Source organism: Mucor mucedo (genome assembly GCF_025094135.1).
Source record: "Mucor mucedo strain NRRL 3635 chromosome Unknown EV154scaffold_25, whole genome shotgun sequence".
NCBI classification, from domain to species: domain Eukaryota; kingdom Fungi; phylum Mucoromycota; class Mucoromycetes; order Mucorales; family Mucoraceae; genus Mucor; species Mucor mucedo.
In genome coordinates, this window is record NW_026252309.1 from 272,322 (window position 1) to 286,615 (window position 14,294).

Genomic DNA, 14,294 nt, shown 5'->3' on the forward strand with positions numbered 1-14,294 from the left:
AATCACATCGAAATATTCCGCTGATATTATGATATTATTCAATAGTCGTACAACTTAGCCATACAGCCAAGTGTTTTACAGAATGAGTTTTATAAAAAATTACTGTCTAAACCTTTGCAAAAAAATTACGATCTAATCTCAGTTTGAGGATGGTAAGAAAGATAGCAGCAAGTAAGTAAGCAACACCAGCAAACATCTTGTAACTAAAATATGGGGCAGAACTAACACCAGCTTCAATAGCACTAGCCATATTTGGTCCAAACACAGACAAAACGTTGGAAAACAATAAGAGGGATAATCCCGAAGGAAAGCTTTCCATTCCCAAGAGAGAGGCAGTGATAGGAGAAATCAAAGCAAAGAACGAGCCACTCGTTAGACCAAAGACGACAGAGAATCCCATTAAACTTCCATAATTAAAGGCAAAAGTCCAGATCAAGAGACAACTAAGCGAGGTAATAAATGTAAACAGCAGGTTGGTATTGATCTTGCCAATACGGTCTGCTAAAAAACCAGTGATGATACGGCCTACAAAGTTACATGCTGAACTGACAGCTACCAACGCGGATCCTTGCGACGCCGTTAAACCAAGATGGGTAGCATAAGAAGGTAAAAAAAAGTATGGGATAAAATACCCAAATAAACCAATATCCGAAGCGACCGAGAACAGAACAAAATTGACATCCTTTAAAATGGAGAAATTGATAATTTGAGACAGTTTCTTTCTGTGTCGAACCGCAGCAGGGTTTTTTTCCCGCACAAAAATGCATGCAAGAATATCACAAAAGAGACAGACAAAGCCAAGTATACGATAAGTCCAACCGGGGCCGAGCGAAGCATTGATGGATGTCATAATGAAGGGTATGACAAGACCTCCGATACCAGATCCACTGGCAATCAGACCGAGTGCAAGTCCACGGCGTCTTGAGAACCATTGAGGAGCAACACCCATGATAGCAACGTAAATACAGGATGCACCAATACCATAGATGATACCTTGAGTCAAGTACAAGTGCCAGATTTGGGTGCTAAAACCGGCCATTTCGAGACCAAGACCAACGAAAATCGTACCTGTAATTAAAACAGGTTTGGCCCCAAAAGTGGAAACACAGATCTGAACAATAGGACTGACTGCGTTTAAACAAACTAAAGCAAGTGTACCGACAAAACTCAGATTAACTGCGGCATTAGGGACATTGACAAAGACGTTCTGTTCATAATAATCTTGCATGACGCCTTTGAAAAAATATATTTAGTATCATTTGATGTGTGATGTTTACCTCACTAGATCATCCTTACCCCTTTAGAAAAAAAAATTAATAAAATATGATTGAATCTGATGTATGCAACTTACCAACTTGTCGAGGTACCAAAGCTAGTGACCTGCACAAGAAAAGCACCGAGTACTACAAACCAACCAAAACCACCGTCTTCTTCGTCTTCGACAGGTGGAAGGTTGTCTTCAGATAATTCGCCTAATGGAATTTCAATTTCTTCAAATTAGCTTACTGTTTCTATGGCATCAATAGAATGCTTTTATGTGATTACCCTTTACGGTATCCGAAATGGATTGACCATTGCTTGAGATAGAAAGGACTTCTGGGTCAGAGAATGTCTTTTCATTCGAATTATCTAAAGTAATAGCAAGTTCGTTTGTCATATTCTTTTTTTAATTTATTTCCAACTTTTTTATGTAAAAATAAAAAAGAAGATATTCAGAATTGAAATGAGTCACCTACGGGGTAGAGTTCTTGCTTGATAAATTAGCAAAAGAAAGAAACTATCTTATAAAGATGTGATTTTTTTCCGTCCCTCTTTTTATCTCCATGTCGCCGCGCATTTGGAATCCCGTCAATATACAATAATCCCACGGGTTTTGCTTGGTCAGTCATAGAAAGATGAAATCGGATTGGTTTTATCCGAGTACAAGATATGTAGGACAATGTTTGACCTTTCAGCGAATAGCAGTGTAATACATGTATCGTATACAGGCACTATCTCCAATGTTTATATATCTGTTTTCAAGTGTCATATGCAAGTTATAAATAAATCGCCATCGCTTTTCGCGGAGATCCGCACTTTAGGAATGCAGGATTTCATTCGCACGTTTGAATTATTTTAGACAAAAAATAGAGACAGGACTATCGTTTCATGACAAGCTGAAAAGGGAAAAAAATGGCCAGGACAGTGTTTTGATTTCATGTGCATTTGGCTCCCGACCCTCCATTGCAATCATGCAGAATGCAGAACAAATGGGAGTAAAAGCGTCACAAAGACAAGCCACCACTCCCCTCCTTCCTTTTATTACCAATGATTTTTTTTGTGTTCGGCTTTTCCTTAATTTTTTTTTTTAATTGTAATCAACATGGACAAGTGGAAGGGCTCATTTGCACAAACCCAATTAGAAAAGTTTGGCTGGGAAAAGTAAGTTAAATAAGCACTTGTATACGTGAAGAATATCGACTTAAAGTTTCATTGTAGCGGTGAAGGTCTTGGAAAAAACAAGGAGGGTAATGTCAAACATATCAATGTGTCCATCAAGAATGACAAGAAAGGTGTGGGAGTCAATGGTGGTAATTGGGAATTTGCGTGGTGGGATCACTTATACAACAAGAGTGCTTCTGCCGTAGTTGTGGCTAAAGAAGAAGGTGAAATTAAATTGGCCACTAACGCCAAACCAGAAACCCGTCGATCCACCACCGGCATTATCTCTACTCAAAGGCCTTCCGGTAAAGTCGTCAAGCAAGAGATTGTCAAGGAAACAACTGTCAGTATGGGATCCATGGCTGATGCACGCAATATGATGGACAGTGTCAAAGATATCCATGTCGATATGGCTCAAAGAGTCGCCACAGCCTCTCTTTATGGCTCATTTGTTAAAAGTGCCACCACAGATTCAACAATCGAGGAAGAGGATGACGAGCTGAAGGATTATTCAGTAAAGATCACTGATGCCGAGTTATTTGCGGCTTGTGAAGGTCGTACCGCTCGTAAGGGCGGGCGTGGTTTAGTAGATCAAACCGGCAAATTTAAAAGAGTCATGCAAGACTATGTGAGACCTGTAGATGAAGACGATGTAGATACCAAAAAGAGAAAACATACTGGCAGTGATGAGAAATCCAGCAAAAAGCAAAAGAAGGAAGACAAAAAGATCAAAAAGGCCGAAAAGGCTGCTAGAAGATTAGAAAAGGCTGCCAAAAAAGCTGCTAAGGCTGAAAAGAAGGCTGCCAAAGCTGAAAAGAAAGCTAAGAAGGAAGCAAAGAAGCTTGCTAAGGCTGCAAACAAAAAAGATTAGATGTGTATAAAGATAAAATAAATATTATTTATTAATGTGTATTTGTAAATTGTGTTTGTTCTCCTCTTGTATGACCATACCACCGTAGTACCCTCCAAGCAATGATAAGTGCAGACGTACCAGCAATTGCAATTCCTCCGTATAGAAACCCATCATGCAGTAACTGTCCACAAATCCCTGCTGTATCCGTACACTTATCCCCAATTATCTTCGTAGCTACAATCAAACCTATGCCTGCCAAAAAAAACAAGGCTAAAATGATGGTCCAAATACAGGCACAAAATGAAATACCTAAACAACAGCATCCTGAACGACGATGCTGTGCTGGCAGCGGTGGTCTCAGCATGGATGGATTACTAGTCTGTGTTTGTATTGGTGGAAAATTTGGTATAAAGTGAGGCGGAGGAGAAAACAAGGCACTATTTTGCTGATGGTTAAATATGGGTTGCACCATCATGGGCGAAGGATACATGAGTTCTTCGTTCTGATACGCTTGGTTATTATTATAGAACATTGAATCGGGCCGTGCGTGATGATGACGATAAGGATCCTCTGCATCCATGATTGGTTTGTGGTAGTCCAGCTGCTTTTGATACTCCATTTTCTGTTGATACTCCTGTTGCCTTAGAAATTCCTGCTGTTTTTGATACTCCTGCTGTTTTTGATACTCCTGCTGCTTTTGATATTCTTGCTGCTGTTGATACTCTTGCTGCTTTTGATATTCTTGCTGTTTTTGATATTCTTGCTGCTTTTGGTAATCTTGTTGTTGTTGGTATTCCTGTTGCTGTTGTTGTTGTAGTCGTTTGTGTTCGTGTGACTCTCTTTCTTGCTGTTGTACACGTAACTTTTGTTGCCTTTCAGCATAGAGATATTCTCGCAAATCCACCGCATCGGGATCGTAATAGCCGGTATCATCTGTTACTGCTGCTGTTGCTGGGCCACTATGTAGGCTTGCCTCATAAAAGTGGCCCTTAGGGTGCTCCTGCTGTAGGGAATGACTCGAACCCCCTGCGGATTTATTGTGGAGTGAGCCTTCATGGAAGGATTGTCTGTTAGGACGTGCAGAATGACTTGAGCCGGCTATGCTTTCTTCATGGAAAGAGTGTCTATTAGTGGTGGTTGGATCAATAATGTAAAAAGGTTCAGCAGGTGCCTCATGTTTGGGCAAAGGTGGTGGCGGAGGATATTGACCCGCATAAGGATCCACTGATTTTTGTTTTTTGGACATAACAAAACACTTGAAAAGGAAAAGAGAAAACACTATTTTCAGCCTCCCCTCATTGTTCTTTTTGTTCTTGAAAATAAACTGATCATTTGTTTTGCCTTTTTTTGGGCATTTTTTTTAAAACCAGTTATTTTGAGTAAGTAAAAAAAAGTGTTATTGTAACTACTTGTTTTATTAGCTCAGTACATATATACAACTGATACACATTTTTTTTTTTGCTATTGTTGTTGAGAAGAGCTCGGTTATTTCTTTTTTCTTTTCTGTCTTTTTTTTCTGATTGTTTTGATTGTTTTGGTTGTTGCTATTGTTTTTTTTTCGAATGTACAAATTAATAGTTACACAATAACAGTGGTATAATACTTCTTATCGGATACAAGGTCTCCTCTCCTCTGATCTTGAAGGTTCTAAGGACGAAAATATATCCCAGAACCTCAAGGTTTCATCACCAGCACCCGTGACAACGGTACTTCCATCATTGCTCATTGCCATGTACAATACACGACAAGTATGTCCAGTTAATGTCGCGATTTTCTGCATTTGATCTGCTTTCCATACAATCACTTGATTACTGGAAGTCACAGCGTTGGAGGAATATCCATGAGTGCTCACAATATCGTCTGATTTCTTACTCCAACCAATATTACATACTTGGGATCCAGTATCGTGCGAACTTGTTAAAGAGCCAGTAATGGTATTCCAGAACTTGATAGTCTTATCTGCAGTTCCTCCTCCACTGACAAGCACACCACGTTTATGCGGACTCCAACTGATGGCTTTGACAGCAGCCACATGTTGAGAGAAACGATGTGCCTGAGCATTTTCATGCGAATCCCACACAAACAGATTATTATCGTTTCCACCACTGGCCAACATAGTGCCTTCGTTATTCCACTTAAGTCCACATATTTCTTGTGTATGACCCGTCAGTTTACGGAAATGGGGGTCAGAAGAACGTACATCGTGATGATAGATGGCGTGATCACGACCACCTGTGGTAAGTATATTGGATTTCCAAGCCATGGCTCCGATACGTGAAGAATGGGTCGACCATGTTCGTATTCGTCTGGAATGATCGGCATCGTACAGTAAGGCCTTGCCTGAATTGGTGCCTACCGATAAAAGGGATCCAACCGGTGACCAGCTCACAGACGTCACATTATCCGTCACTAAATCCAATAATTTTGTAACTCGACTGGTATTTGCATTCCATAAATAAACGCACGATCCTAACCCTACCGCTAAACAATCATTGGCTCCCCAATCCACTAAATTCAAGTAAAAATCATCCTGTAATTCAGGTGCATCGAGTATCTTGATGGCTGTTGTATTAATATGTCGGTTATTGCGGTCTGCTTTCATCAAGATACGTCGTCCTGCTTCTCCAATTGGTAAAATCTGGAATTTAGAGCTATTGGGTGAAAGGATATCTGCTGAGGATGATAATGAAGAGGGCGGTGGCGGTGGTGATGAGGGTGATAATATGGGTGCTTCCATTGGTGATGTATAATCAGTATAATTATGTGTATTTTCTACAGGCTTAGAGTACTGTAATACCCGTCGATAGGATCGTGGTGATTCTGCATTGTAATCATCTAAGGCTGTTTCATCATTTAAAATCTCAGCACGAAAATAAGCGCTGAATCGTCTTGTCTCACCAGAAGACATACCCGAAGGTTCTGCCGCATTATCCTTTCCACTTTTAGCAGCAGCTGTGGCAGACATTTGATAATCTCTAGCCAGGCTACGCTCCCTGGTTGGTATAAATCTATCGCCGTGGAATTGATGTCGTTTCCTACCAAACGGAGAGGGAGGAAAATAGGGTTCGATAGACTGAATGGGTGGGGGTGTCTTTGGACATGCTGGCTTTGAGAAATTGGTATCTTTTGTATTATCTTCAGTGAATGGATCTTGTGGTGTCGGGTCTTCTTTAGCTGACCGTAACTTTCTCTTATACTCGCTCATAATGTGTATTTGTGCTTTGTCGGAGGATGTAAGTGACAGACTATTTTTACATATTAAGGCACATGAATTTATTTAATTTTTTTTCTTTCTTAATATGTACCTTTTCTTTTCTTTATTGGCCCTTTATGCTTTGGAATGTCGGAAATAATGAGCTATGATTCTAAATTAGTTTCTTGTTCTAGCTTGGGTTTAAAGTCCATGAGAATATAATACCTTTTATTTATCTGCTTTCAAATGAGAATCTAAATCCAATGATACACAATGATTACTGATTTATATATTGTAATGAGCAAAAAAAAAAAAAGCCAACGAGTGAAAGAAAATAGGCAAGAAAAAAAAAGAGAGATACGCAGCAAAAATTATTTCTCTCTCCCTTTCTCTCTCTCTCTTTTTAACATATCTTGCCTTTTTCCTTAGAGAAAAAATAAAATAAAAGTCGACGTCATCGACATATAAACTCCGACACAAGATGCCTTGAACCTTTTGTTTCTTAACAGTGATAAATTTTTCCGCCATGCCTAATATTTCTTGTTGTATGCCTGATTTAAGCTTTTCATTGTTTGAATCTTATGATCATGATTGAGTGTTAGCAAAGTCAAAAGGAACACAAAGGCTTTTAAAATATGCAGCCCGTACGCTTTTTAAAGAGCGATGTGCGGACCGGACCTATAAAGTGTTATTGGGGGGTGGGGAGGGGGAGAGTAGTTTATCGAGATGTTGAGTGTGTGGGGATGTGTGGGGGGTGCAGGATGTGTAGTGGGCATAGTGTGCAAAGAAGTCAAGTGCGATTTCCAAGATTAGTCCCTCCTCCTCTTTAACGTCAAACATGCCTGCAAACTCAGGTTCGTATAAAAAATAAAATGAATGGATGGATGCGACAGAGATAGAGGGAGAGATGCAGGGGGAGGGGATGATAACTAGCAAAAAAAAAAAAAAAAAAGACGAGCGACCGATGCATGGAGGAGATTATACTAAAAACAATGAAATTTAGCTCCCAAGGCTAAGGCTCAAGCCGCCAAGAAGGCCGCCCTCAAGGGTGTTCACGGTAAGGCCGTTCGCAAGATTCGTACCTCCACTCATTTCCATATCCCCAAGACTTTGGTTTTGAACCGTGCCCCCAAGTACGCTCGTAAGTCTATTGCCCATGCTCCCCGTATGGATCAATACCGTGTTATCCGTCAACCTCTTAACACCGAGACTGCCATGAAGAAGATTGAGGAACACAACACCTTGACTTTCCTCGTTGATGTCAAGGCCAACAAGAACCAAATCAAGGATGCTGTCAAGAGACTTTATGATGTTGAGGCTGCTCAAGTCAATACTCTCATCAGACCCGATGGTTACAAGAAGGCCTTCGTCCGCTTAACTGCTGACGTTGATGCCCTTGATGTTGCCAACAAGGTATGTCTATTTTATGCGTAATTTATATATGTGTACTAACCCTTTTTTCCTTAATAGATTGGTTTCATTTAAATTGCTCGTTTTTTAAATAAAATAAATCACTGGGAAACAATAAAAAAAGATCACCTCTTATTTATTTTTTATAAACGTGTTTATACGGGTTTGCATACATGTATGTAGTGTTAAGTGGTGCATACCCTACGGCTGTGTTGCATAGTGTATCGACCCGAGAAATGTACCTGAAAAGAGAGAAAAAAGCCATACTAAGAAAAAAAAAAAGCCTATTGTGTGCATACTTTAATGACCGCTTTTTATAAAGAGAGAAGGCTAAAAATTAAAACTTTTCTTTTCTCTCCTTTATAAGAATAACACAATGACCACACTCTATGACCAGCCATACAACAGCGATAGCGACAGCTCAGATGACAACTTTGAGCTGAATGAATACGACCTGGATGTTGTGGATGATGCCCTCTTGAATCCCAACCGGTCGGAATACCTCGACCATTTTGGCTTTAAGATTCAGGTGCGTACTGACGATGAATCTTCTTCAGATGATGATTCCGACTTTGACGAAAAGCAAAAGACCACCAGTGACGATGACTCCATCGATACTAACCTGGCAACTCCTCATGACGACCACCATAAACAGAACTTTTCCTTGACAACAAACGTACCCATATTAAAATCCCCACCTTCCCCTAAACCCGAGCGACAGCGGTCTGTTACCACCACCAGTCGCTCTTCTAACGAAAGCAGACATAGTATTTTTAATCCCTTTAAATCCACTCGACCTGCATCTGTCACCTCATCGATTGGATCTCCGGTGACAGTGGTCTCTCGCCCATCTCAGTCGTTTCAGCAAAGACAGAGTAAAAGGTTCTCCGAGATACCAAATCATACAGGTACTCCTCGCTCTCCCGCAAGTAATCATCGCAACTTTGATAAACTTGTGTCCAAGTTCAGACGCTTCTCTCATAACGACCATCAGTATGACTCGGAAAAGCACCTGTTACTGAAACATGAAGCCTTGGCTGAATTACAAATCTACCGGGAAAAAGGTGGATTTGAGTACAATAGTATTGACTGGGGTAAGATAAATATCATCATTACAGGTTTATTCATGAGCTAAAAACAGATACAAAAAAAACCAGACTTTTGGGTGCTGGTAATTCAGAACTTTGGCCGTGTCATCGAGACTCAAATGGATGATATGCGACAACACTTAATTGCGGGTGGTATCCCTTCGCCCATTCGTGGCTTAATGTGGCAAATCATTTCCAAATCACGCGACAGCTTTGATATGGATACCGAATACAAAATACTAAGAACTTCTGCCAGCCCTTTCGAGAAGCAAATACAGCGTGATCTTACTCGTACCTTTCCCAATCACCCTTATTTTATGCAGGAGTCAGGCAGACAATCCTTATTCAATGTGGCGAAAGCCTATAGTATCTTTGATCAGGAAGTGGGCTACTGTCAGGGCTTAGCTTTTATCATTGGTTGTTTGTTACTGCACATGTCCGAAGGTGATGCGTTTTGTGTCTTGATCAAATTGATGGGTAAATACGGTCTTCGTGGGCATTTCACACCACGCATGGAAGTACTACATCAACATATGTATCAATTTGATAACGTCTTTCAACAAAAGCTACCGGTCATCCATCGTCATATGGAAAATGAAGGTGTCACTCCCTCCATGTACGTCTCACAATGGTTCATCACCTTGTTCTCCTACCGATGTCCTATCGAGCTCTCGTTCCGAGTCATTGATCTGTTGTTAGTGGAAGGCACACAGATTCTAGTGCAAATTGCGCTAGCATTGATTATTCGTAACCAAGAAAAGATTTTAAAGCTGCGATTCGAATCCTTGGTGGAGTTCTTATGCAACGGCATATTCACCGTGTTTGCCGTAAATATCATGTTTAATCGAGTGTGGTGTGGTAGATACTAACAACTCTTCTTGGCTGTAGGAGGATGGCGATGGTTTTGTACAAGATACTTACAGAGTCGATTTACCTGCAAGGTTTATGGCCCGTCTTGCGCAACAATATACCGGTGAAGAAGCCCGTGAATCCAAAAGTATGTCACAAGAAGACAACTTGCGAAGGGTGAACGGTCAACTATCAGAACATATACGATCCGTCGAAAGTTCGCTAAGTGTATTACAGATAGAAAACAAGGATATTACACAGCAAATTATTAGCAGCAAGATGGATATGGCTCGTACAGAAGATGAAAAAGAGCATTTGCGCCACGAATTAAATCAGGTCAAGGCGGAATTTGATCAGTATCAGCGCAACATGGCGTTGGCCTATGATAAACAAATGAACCAAGTGCTGGCTGAAAATCGTAAGCTGAAACAGCAAAATATCATGTTGGCAGATCAGTTGGAAGAAACAGAGTCTCTTTTGATTAATATGAAGCTTTCGTTTGCTGAACGAGAGTCTGAATTCGAGGCATTAAAAAGACAATTGTATAAAAAATAGTAAAAACATAGTCACTTTTTTTTGGTGTTTTATTTGGAACCCGCGTTTTTTTTTTTTGAACGTGTTCCTTTTTTTTATATATTCAAAAACATAATGCAAAGAAAGAAGAGTAAAGTCGTCAACCGTTTTGCAGCAGCAGCAGAAGCAAGTAAAGGTCGTGTCTACAGTGACACTGGCAAAGACTACAATTTAAAAAAAGATTATCCATTTCGTCTCAACTTTTATTTGAAACCGCCTCCCATGGAAATCACGATCGAAGAATTCGAAGTCTTTGCCCTTGACAGACTCCAAGGTAAAAAAAAAAAAGGGAACAGCATACAACAAAAGAGTTTAAATTCATGCTAAAATTACCCAAGTTTTAAGAGCCATCGATACAGCTTCATTACGTAACAGAGATATTGCACAAGAAGCCAAGAAAGCGATCGATACTTTTCTACCCCTCAAGTCCAACCTTTCGAAATCAGACTCATTGTACGAAGAAAGACGTAAAGATCATATTAGTCATTACGTGTTGCGCATGGCCTATTGCAGAAGGTATAGAAGAGGAAAAAAGAAATTAAACTTGTACCTGTCTTTTCTAATACTTTAGTGTAGCGACGAATTGCAAGAATGGTTTATCAAGCAAGAATGTGAATTATTCAAGTATCGATTTGACCAAGAGCCAATTCCCGAAAAGAAAAAGTTTTTAGAAGACCTGAATCTGAATTGGAAAATGGTAAAGAGCTTTTTGCTTTTCTTGCATCTTTATGACAACTAAACATCCAATCATAGTTAACAACCGAGGAAAAGGAATCGATGCGACGAGAACTAGAGCTTTGCTCGCGGCCAAAAAAGTCGTCGATTGGGATACACGATTATATCACTAAAGAGACATTTTTTGAAGTGGATTTCGATAAGGTACCACAAATGGTAGGTCGTCGTGGTGTCTACATCAAAAAAGGTAAAGCCTATGTGCCCATGTCTGAACAGGTGAATATCGTCATGCTGGAATACAAGTCGTACCTGAAACGCGGCTTAGAATCTATCAGCAAAATATTGCCTCGCCTGGAAGAAGATGATCGTCTTCGCCCCATCTTGCAAAATGTTGAGAAACAGTATGTTGGTCTCAGTTACAACGATCCCTCAGCAGCAGCAGGCACCGTCACAGCTTCTCAGGTCGACAGCCTGGTGCAGCGTTATGCTCCCTTATGTATGCGTAGTTTGTGTGATAGTTTAAAACTCGATCATCATTTAAAACATGGTGGAAGATTGCAATATGGTTTATTCATCAAGGGAATGGGTTTATCTGTGGATGAAGCTTTGATGTATTGGAAAAACGCCTTTTCGAATATTACACCTGATAAATTCCAAAAGGATTATGCATATAATGTTCGATACAATTATGGTCTGGAAGGAAAGCGTACCAATTATAGTCCGTATAGGTAAAGAAACTGTCAATGTGTGTATCTATCATGTTACTGACACCCCGTTTAGTTGCTCCAAAATCATTGATAACCCACCTTCTGCCACCGAGAATCATGGGTGCCCATTTAGACATTTCTCACCTTCAAACTTGGAAGCAAGATTACTCCGGGATAATATTGGTCGTACACATGTGGACCAAATCTTACAGCTTTCGCGTGACCGACATTACCAATTAGCCTGTACGAAGCACTTTGAAGTGACACATCCTCAGGACAAGACAAGGCGGGATCCTATCGAACATCCCAATCAGTATTACGAAGCCAGTAAAAGTTTGGATGAGGAACTGGTAGAAAAGACGGAACAAATGGACGAGTCTATATAAAGTGTGAGATCCAAAAATAAAAACTTATAATTGTGTGCTTTGTTTGACAAGGAAAGGGATTTGAAAAATTACCCCTTTTGCACTGTTCGATAACATATAAACCCCATACATGTATTTTGTGTCCTCTCCCAAATGCATGAACATGTATTTATTTTTCTTTTTCGTACACTCCCAAATGCAATTAAATCGATCGGCAAACATTGAGGAGAAAAGCCATGTAGAACATTAAAAATAATAGAGTGCGATTTTCTCCTTACAATACTTCATAAACAGGATCCTCAGGGGACTGTCATATTATCCTTAAGAATATTTCAAGATAAGGTAACTGGTCATCTAGAAGGACATGTATGTAGATCAGATTGTAGTTTGTACTATCCAATATTTACTAAAAAGAAGCACATTTGTAACTCTCTTCTTCATCCTACTGGGGGCAATAGTTCAAAATTATAGAAGAGAAGCATTATTCAAAAAAAGGCCTACGCAGGGTAACCGAATCCAAAAAAAAGTATTCATTATATGTAAATAGAGAGGAGGACAACACCTGGGCACTAAAGCTGAATACATCACTGCTTATATGCATCCTATCCACCCTTTCCACCCTCGTTAAATTGGTAGCTAACCCGTCAGCTCTAATTAATTAAAATAAACGTTGAGAACCCGAAAGTATAACCCGATAGTTCCAACGCGACCGATCATAGCATATATTAGAAACATTTAAGGAGCTTGACAAATCCTCTTAATTACACTTATTGCTTCAATACTGTAATACATTTAAACACCATTTTTAAATCATCATCAGTAAATGTTTGATACCTCTACCCTTGTTCTTTCTCTTGTTAGATGATTTATATGCCGTGTCTCTTAAAACTATGCGAAGAACTAGCCCTTCCGCACAATAAAATAGATGAGATGCCATGTAACTTACCTTACAACCTCTAACTCCTCAGCATTTTGTATGAATTCGGAGAAAACAAGAAATACGTACCTGAAAACACTACCTTCGTTAAATAAATTAGTAAATTGAAGATATATCAAACAGTTCTTCAGTAAGAGAAAAAACATTTGACAAATTTAATTCGTATTATTCATATTAAGGTAACCATATATAGTGTAGCATATTAACATAATATTATAAATATACTATATAGATATATGTAATCCTTGGTTGGGAATCTGTCATTGCGTAAAACCTCTTGCTGGCTGGGATAACATATCTGGGGGTTACTCAGACCTTTGGATCCTTCAGTGATTGGATATTGAATTTAAAAGTGACACTCAGCAGCCAATATATTTTTGATCCAAAGGCTGTTATTAAATACATCGACCAATAGTTTCTGAATCCAAAGGCTGCAGTTCAAAGTTCGACAGTTGCTGTTAACTTGGCATGAATGTAAGGACATATTCAGTACACCATCTTTATAATGGGTGGTTAATAAAATTCACTGGATCCGACCACAGTTATCGAACTTCAATAAGAAATTTGGCCAATGGGGTAATATTTGATATGAAAATAATGTTATATAAAAGGGCTCATTATATGCTTTTCTTTCTATTCACCCTAAAATAAATCAGCGATCAAAATGTTTTTTTTGATCGATATTGGCGATATCGCTCAAAAAATCGAAAATATCGATATCTCCGATATTTTTGATTTTTTGATCGCTGATCGCAAAGCCAAATTTTTAAATCTCTATAAAAACAACTTATACATAAATAAATAGATGTAGCAATACCATGTTAATAGATAAACGTAATTTTTTAAAGAAAAAAAATGTTTATGGGGATGATAGCCAGGGTAAGAAAAAGACAACTTCAGATTACGTAAGTAAAATGAGAAAACGGGACATGTGACTGTGGGTTTTAATGATTTTGTATTTTATTCTCAGCGGAAAACAATGTTTCCAACACTTCCGGCAGTACTACTCATATCGACTTTAAAAGCGTCACCAGTCTTTATAACATATTTGTTATTGGAGCCGTCAACCGCATTCACCAATCCGACAGCAGACAAAAGATCCTCGGCATCAAAGACCACAAATTTTTTTTGCTCAGCCTCATCGTAAGGTTTCACGCGCGGGATAGCCTTTGAGTATGGTGAGACGTCATGATTCTTCATAAGTTCACCAAAAACGAAGTTCG

The 14,294-nt window shown here is 39.4% G+C and overlaps 6 protein-coding genes across 6 annotated transcripts; 3 read left to right on the forward strand and 3 right to left on the reverse strand.

Moving 5' to 3' along the window:
* Positions 1-106: 106 nt before the first annotated feature.
* EV154DRAFT_537097 (major facilitator superfamily domain-containing protein) lies at positions 107-1,657 on the reverse strand (the record flags this gene model as incomplete). Its single annotated transcript, XM_051604185.1, has 3 exons — positions 107-1,233; positions 1,356-1,472; positions 1,546-1,657. The coding sequence occupies 3 exons, from the start codon at positions 1,655-1,657 to the stop codon at positions 107-109; spliced, it is 1,356 nt and encodes a 451-aa protein (XP_051459850.1).
* Positions 1,658-2,300: 643 nt separating this feature from the next.
* Positions 2,301-3,325, forward strand: EV154DRAFT_549996 (uncharacterized protein). The gene is made up of 2 exons (XM_051604901.1): positions 2,301-2,421; positions 2,479-3,325. The coding sequence occupies exons 1-2, from the start codon at positions 2,363-2,365 to the stop codon at positions 3,290-3,292; spliced, it is 873 nt and encodes a 290-aa protein (XP_051459851.1). The 5' UTR covers positions 2,301-2,362; the 3' UTR covers positions 3,293-3,325.
* On the reverse strand, positions 3,324-4,624 carry EV154DRAFT_549997 (uncharacterized protein; the record flags this gene model as incomplete). The annotated part of the gene is made up of 2 exons (XM_051604902.1): positions 4,111-4,624; positions 3,324-3,915 (listed from the first exon to the last, which is right to left on the reverse strand). Exons 1-2 carry the CDS (start codon positions 4,518-4,520, stop codon positions 3,324-3,326), a joined length of 1,002 nt encoding a protein of 333 aa, XP_051459852.1. The 5' UTR covers positions 4,521-4,624.
* A 23-nt stretch (positions 4,625-4,647) lies between these two features.
* EV154DRAFT_502031 (WD40-repeat-containing domain protein) lies at positions 4,648-6,933 on the reverse strand. The gene is made up of 3 exons (XM_051600759.1): positions 6,693-6,933; positions 6,580-6,631; positions 4,648-6,519 (listed from the first exon to the last, which is right to left on the reverse strand). Exon 3 carries the CDS (start codon positions 6,477-6,479, stop codon positions 4,881-4,883), a length of 1,599 nt encoding a protein of 532 aa, XP_051459853.1. The 5' UTR covers positions 6,480-6,519; positions 6,580-6,631; positions 6,693-6,933; the 3' UTR covers positions 4,648-4,880.
* A 217-nt stretch (positions 6,934-7,150) lies between these two features.
* On the forward strand, positions 7,151-8,139 carry EV154DRAFT_152509 (ribosomal protein L23/L15e core domain-containing protein). The gene is made up of 3 exons (XM_051594112.1): positions 7,151-7,321; positions 7,471-7,880; positions 7,938-8,139. Exons 1-3 carry the CDS (start codon positions 7,306-7,308, stop codon positions 7,950-7,952), a joined length of 441 nt encoding a protein of 146 aa, XP_051459854.1. The 5' UTR covers positions 7,151-7,305; the 3' UTR covers positions 7,953-8,139.
* Positions 8,140-8,253: 114 nt separating this feature from the next.
* Positions 8,254-12,155, forward strand: EV154DRAFT_550000 (eukaryotic and archaeal DNA primase, large subunit-domain-containing protein; the record flags this gene model as incomplete). Its single annotated transcript, XM_051604903.1, has 8 exons — positions 8,254-8,971; positions 9,035-9,792; positions 9,854-10,368; positions 10,480-10,661; positions 10,726-10,903; positions 10,964-11,084; positions 11,141-11,790; positions 11,843-12,155. The coding sequence occupies 8 exons, from the start codon at positions 8,254-8,256 to the stop codon at positions 12,153-12,155; spliced, it is 3,435 nt and encodes a 1,144-aa protein (XP_051459855.1).
* Positions 12,156-14,294: the final 2,139 nt, after the last annotated feature.

Bases quoted from the DNA above. Each gene is read 5' to 3' on its own strand.
- EV154DRAFT_549996 (XM_051604901.1), top strand. From the start codon at position 2,363: ATGGACAAGTGGAAGGGCTCATTTGCACAAACCCAATTAGAAAAGTTT. The intron at 2,422-2,478 runs GTAAGTTAAATA...GTTTCATTGTAG, and splicing joins GAAAAGTTTGGCTGGGAAAA to CGGTGAAGGTCTTGGAAAAA.
- EV154DRAFT_502031 (XM_051600759.1), bottom strand. From the start codon at position 6,479: ATGAGCGAGTATAAGAGAAAGTTACGGTCAGCTAAAGAAGACCCGACA.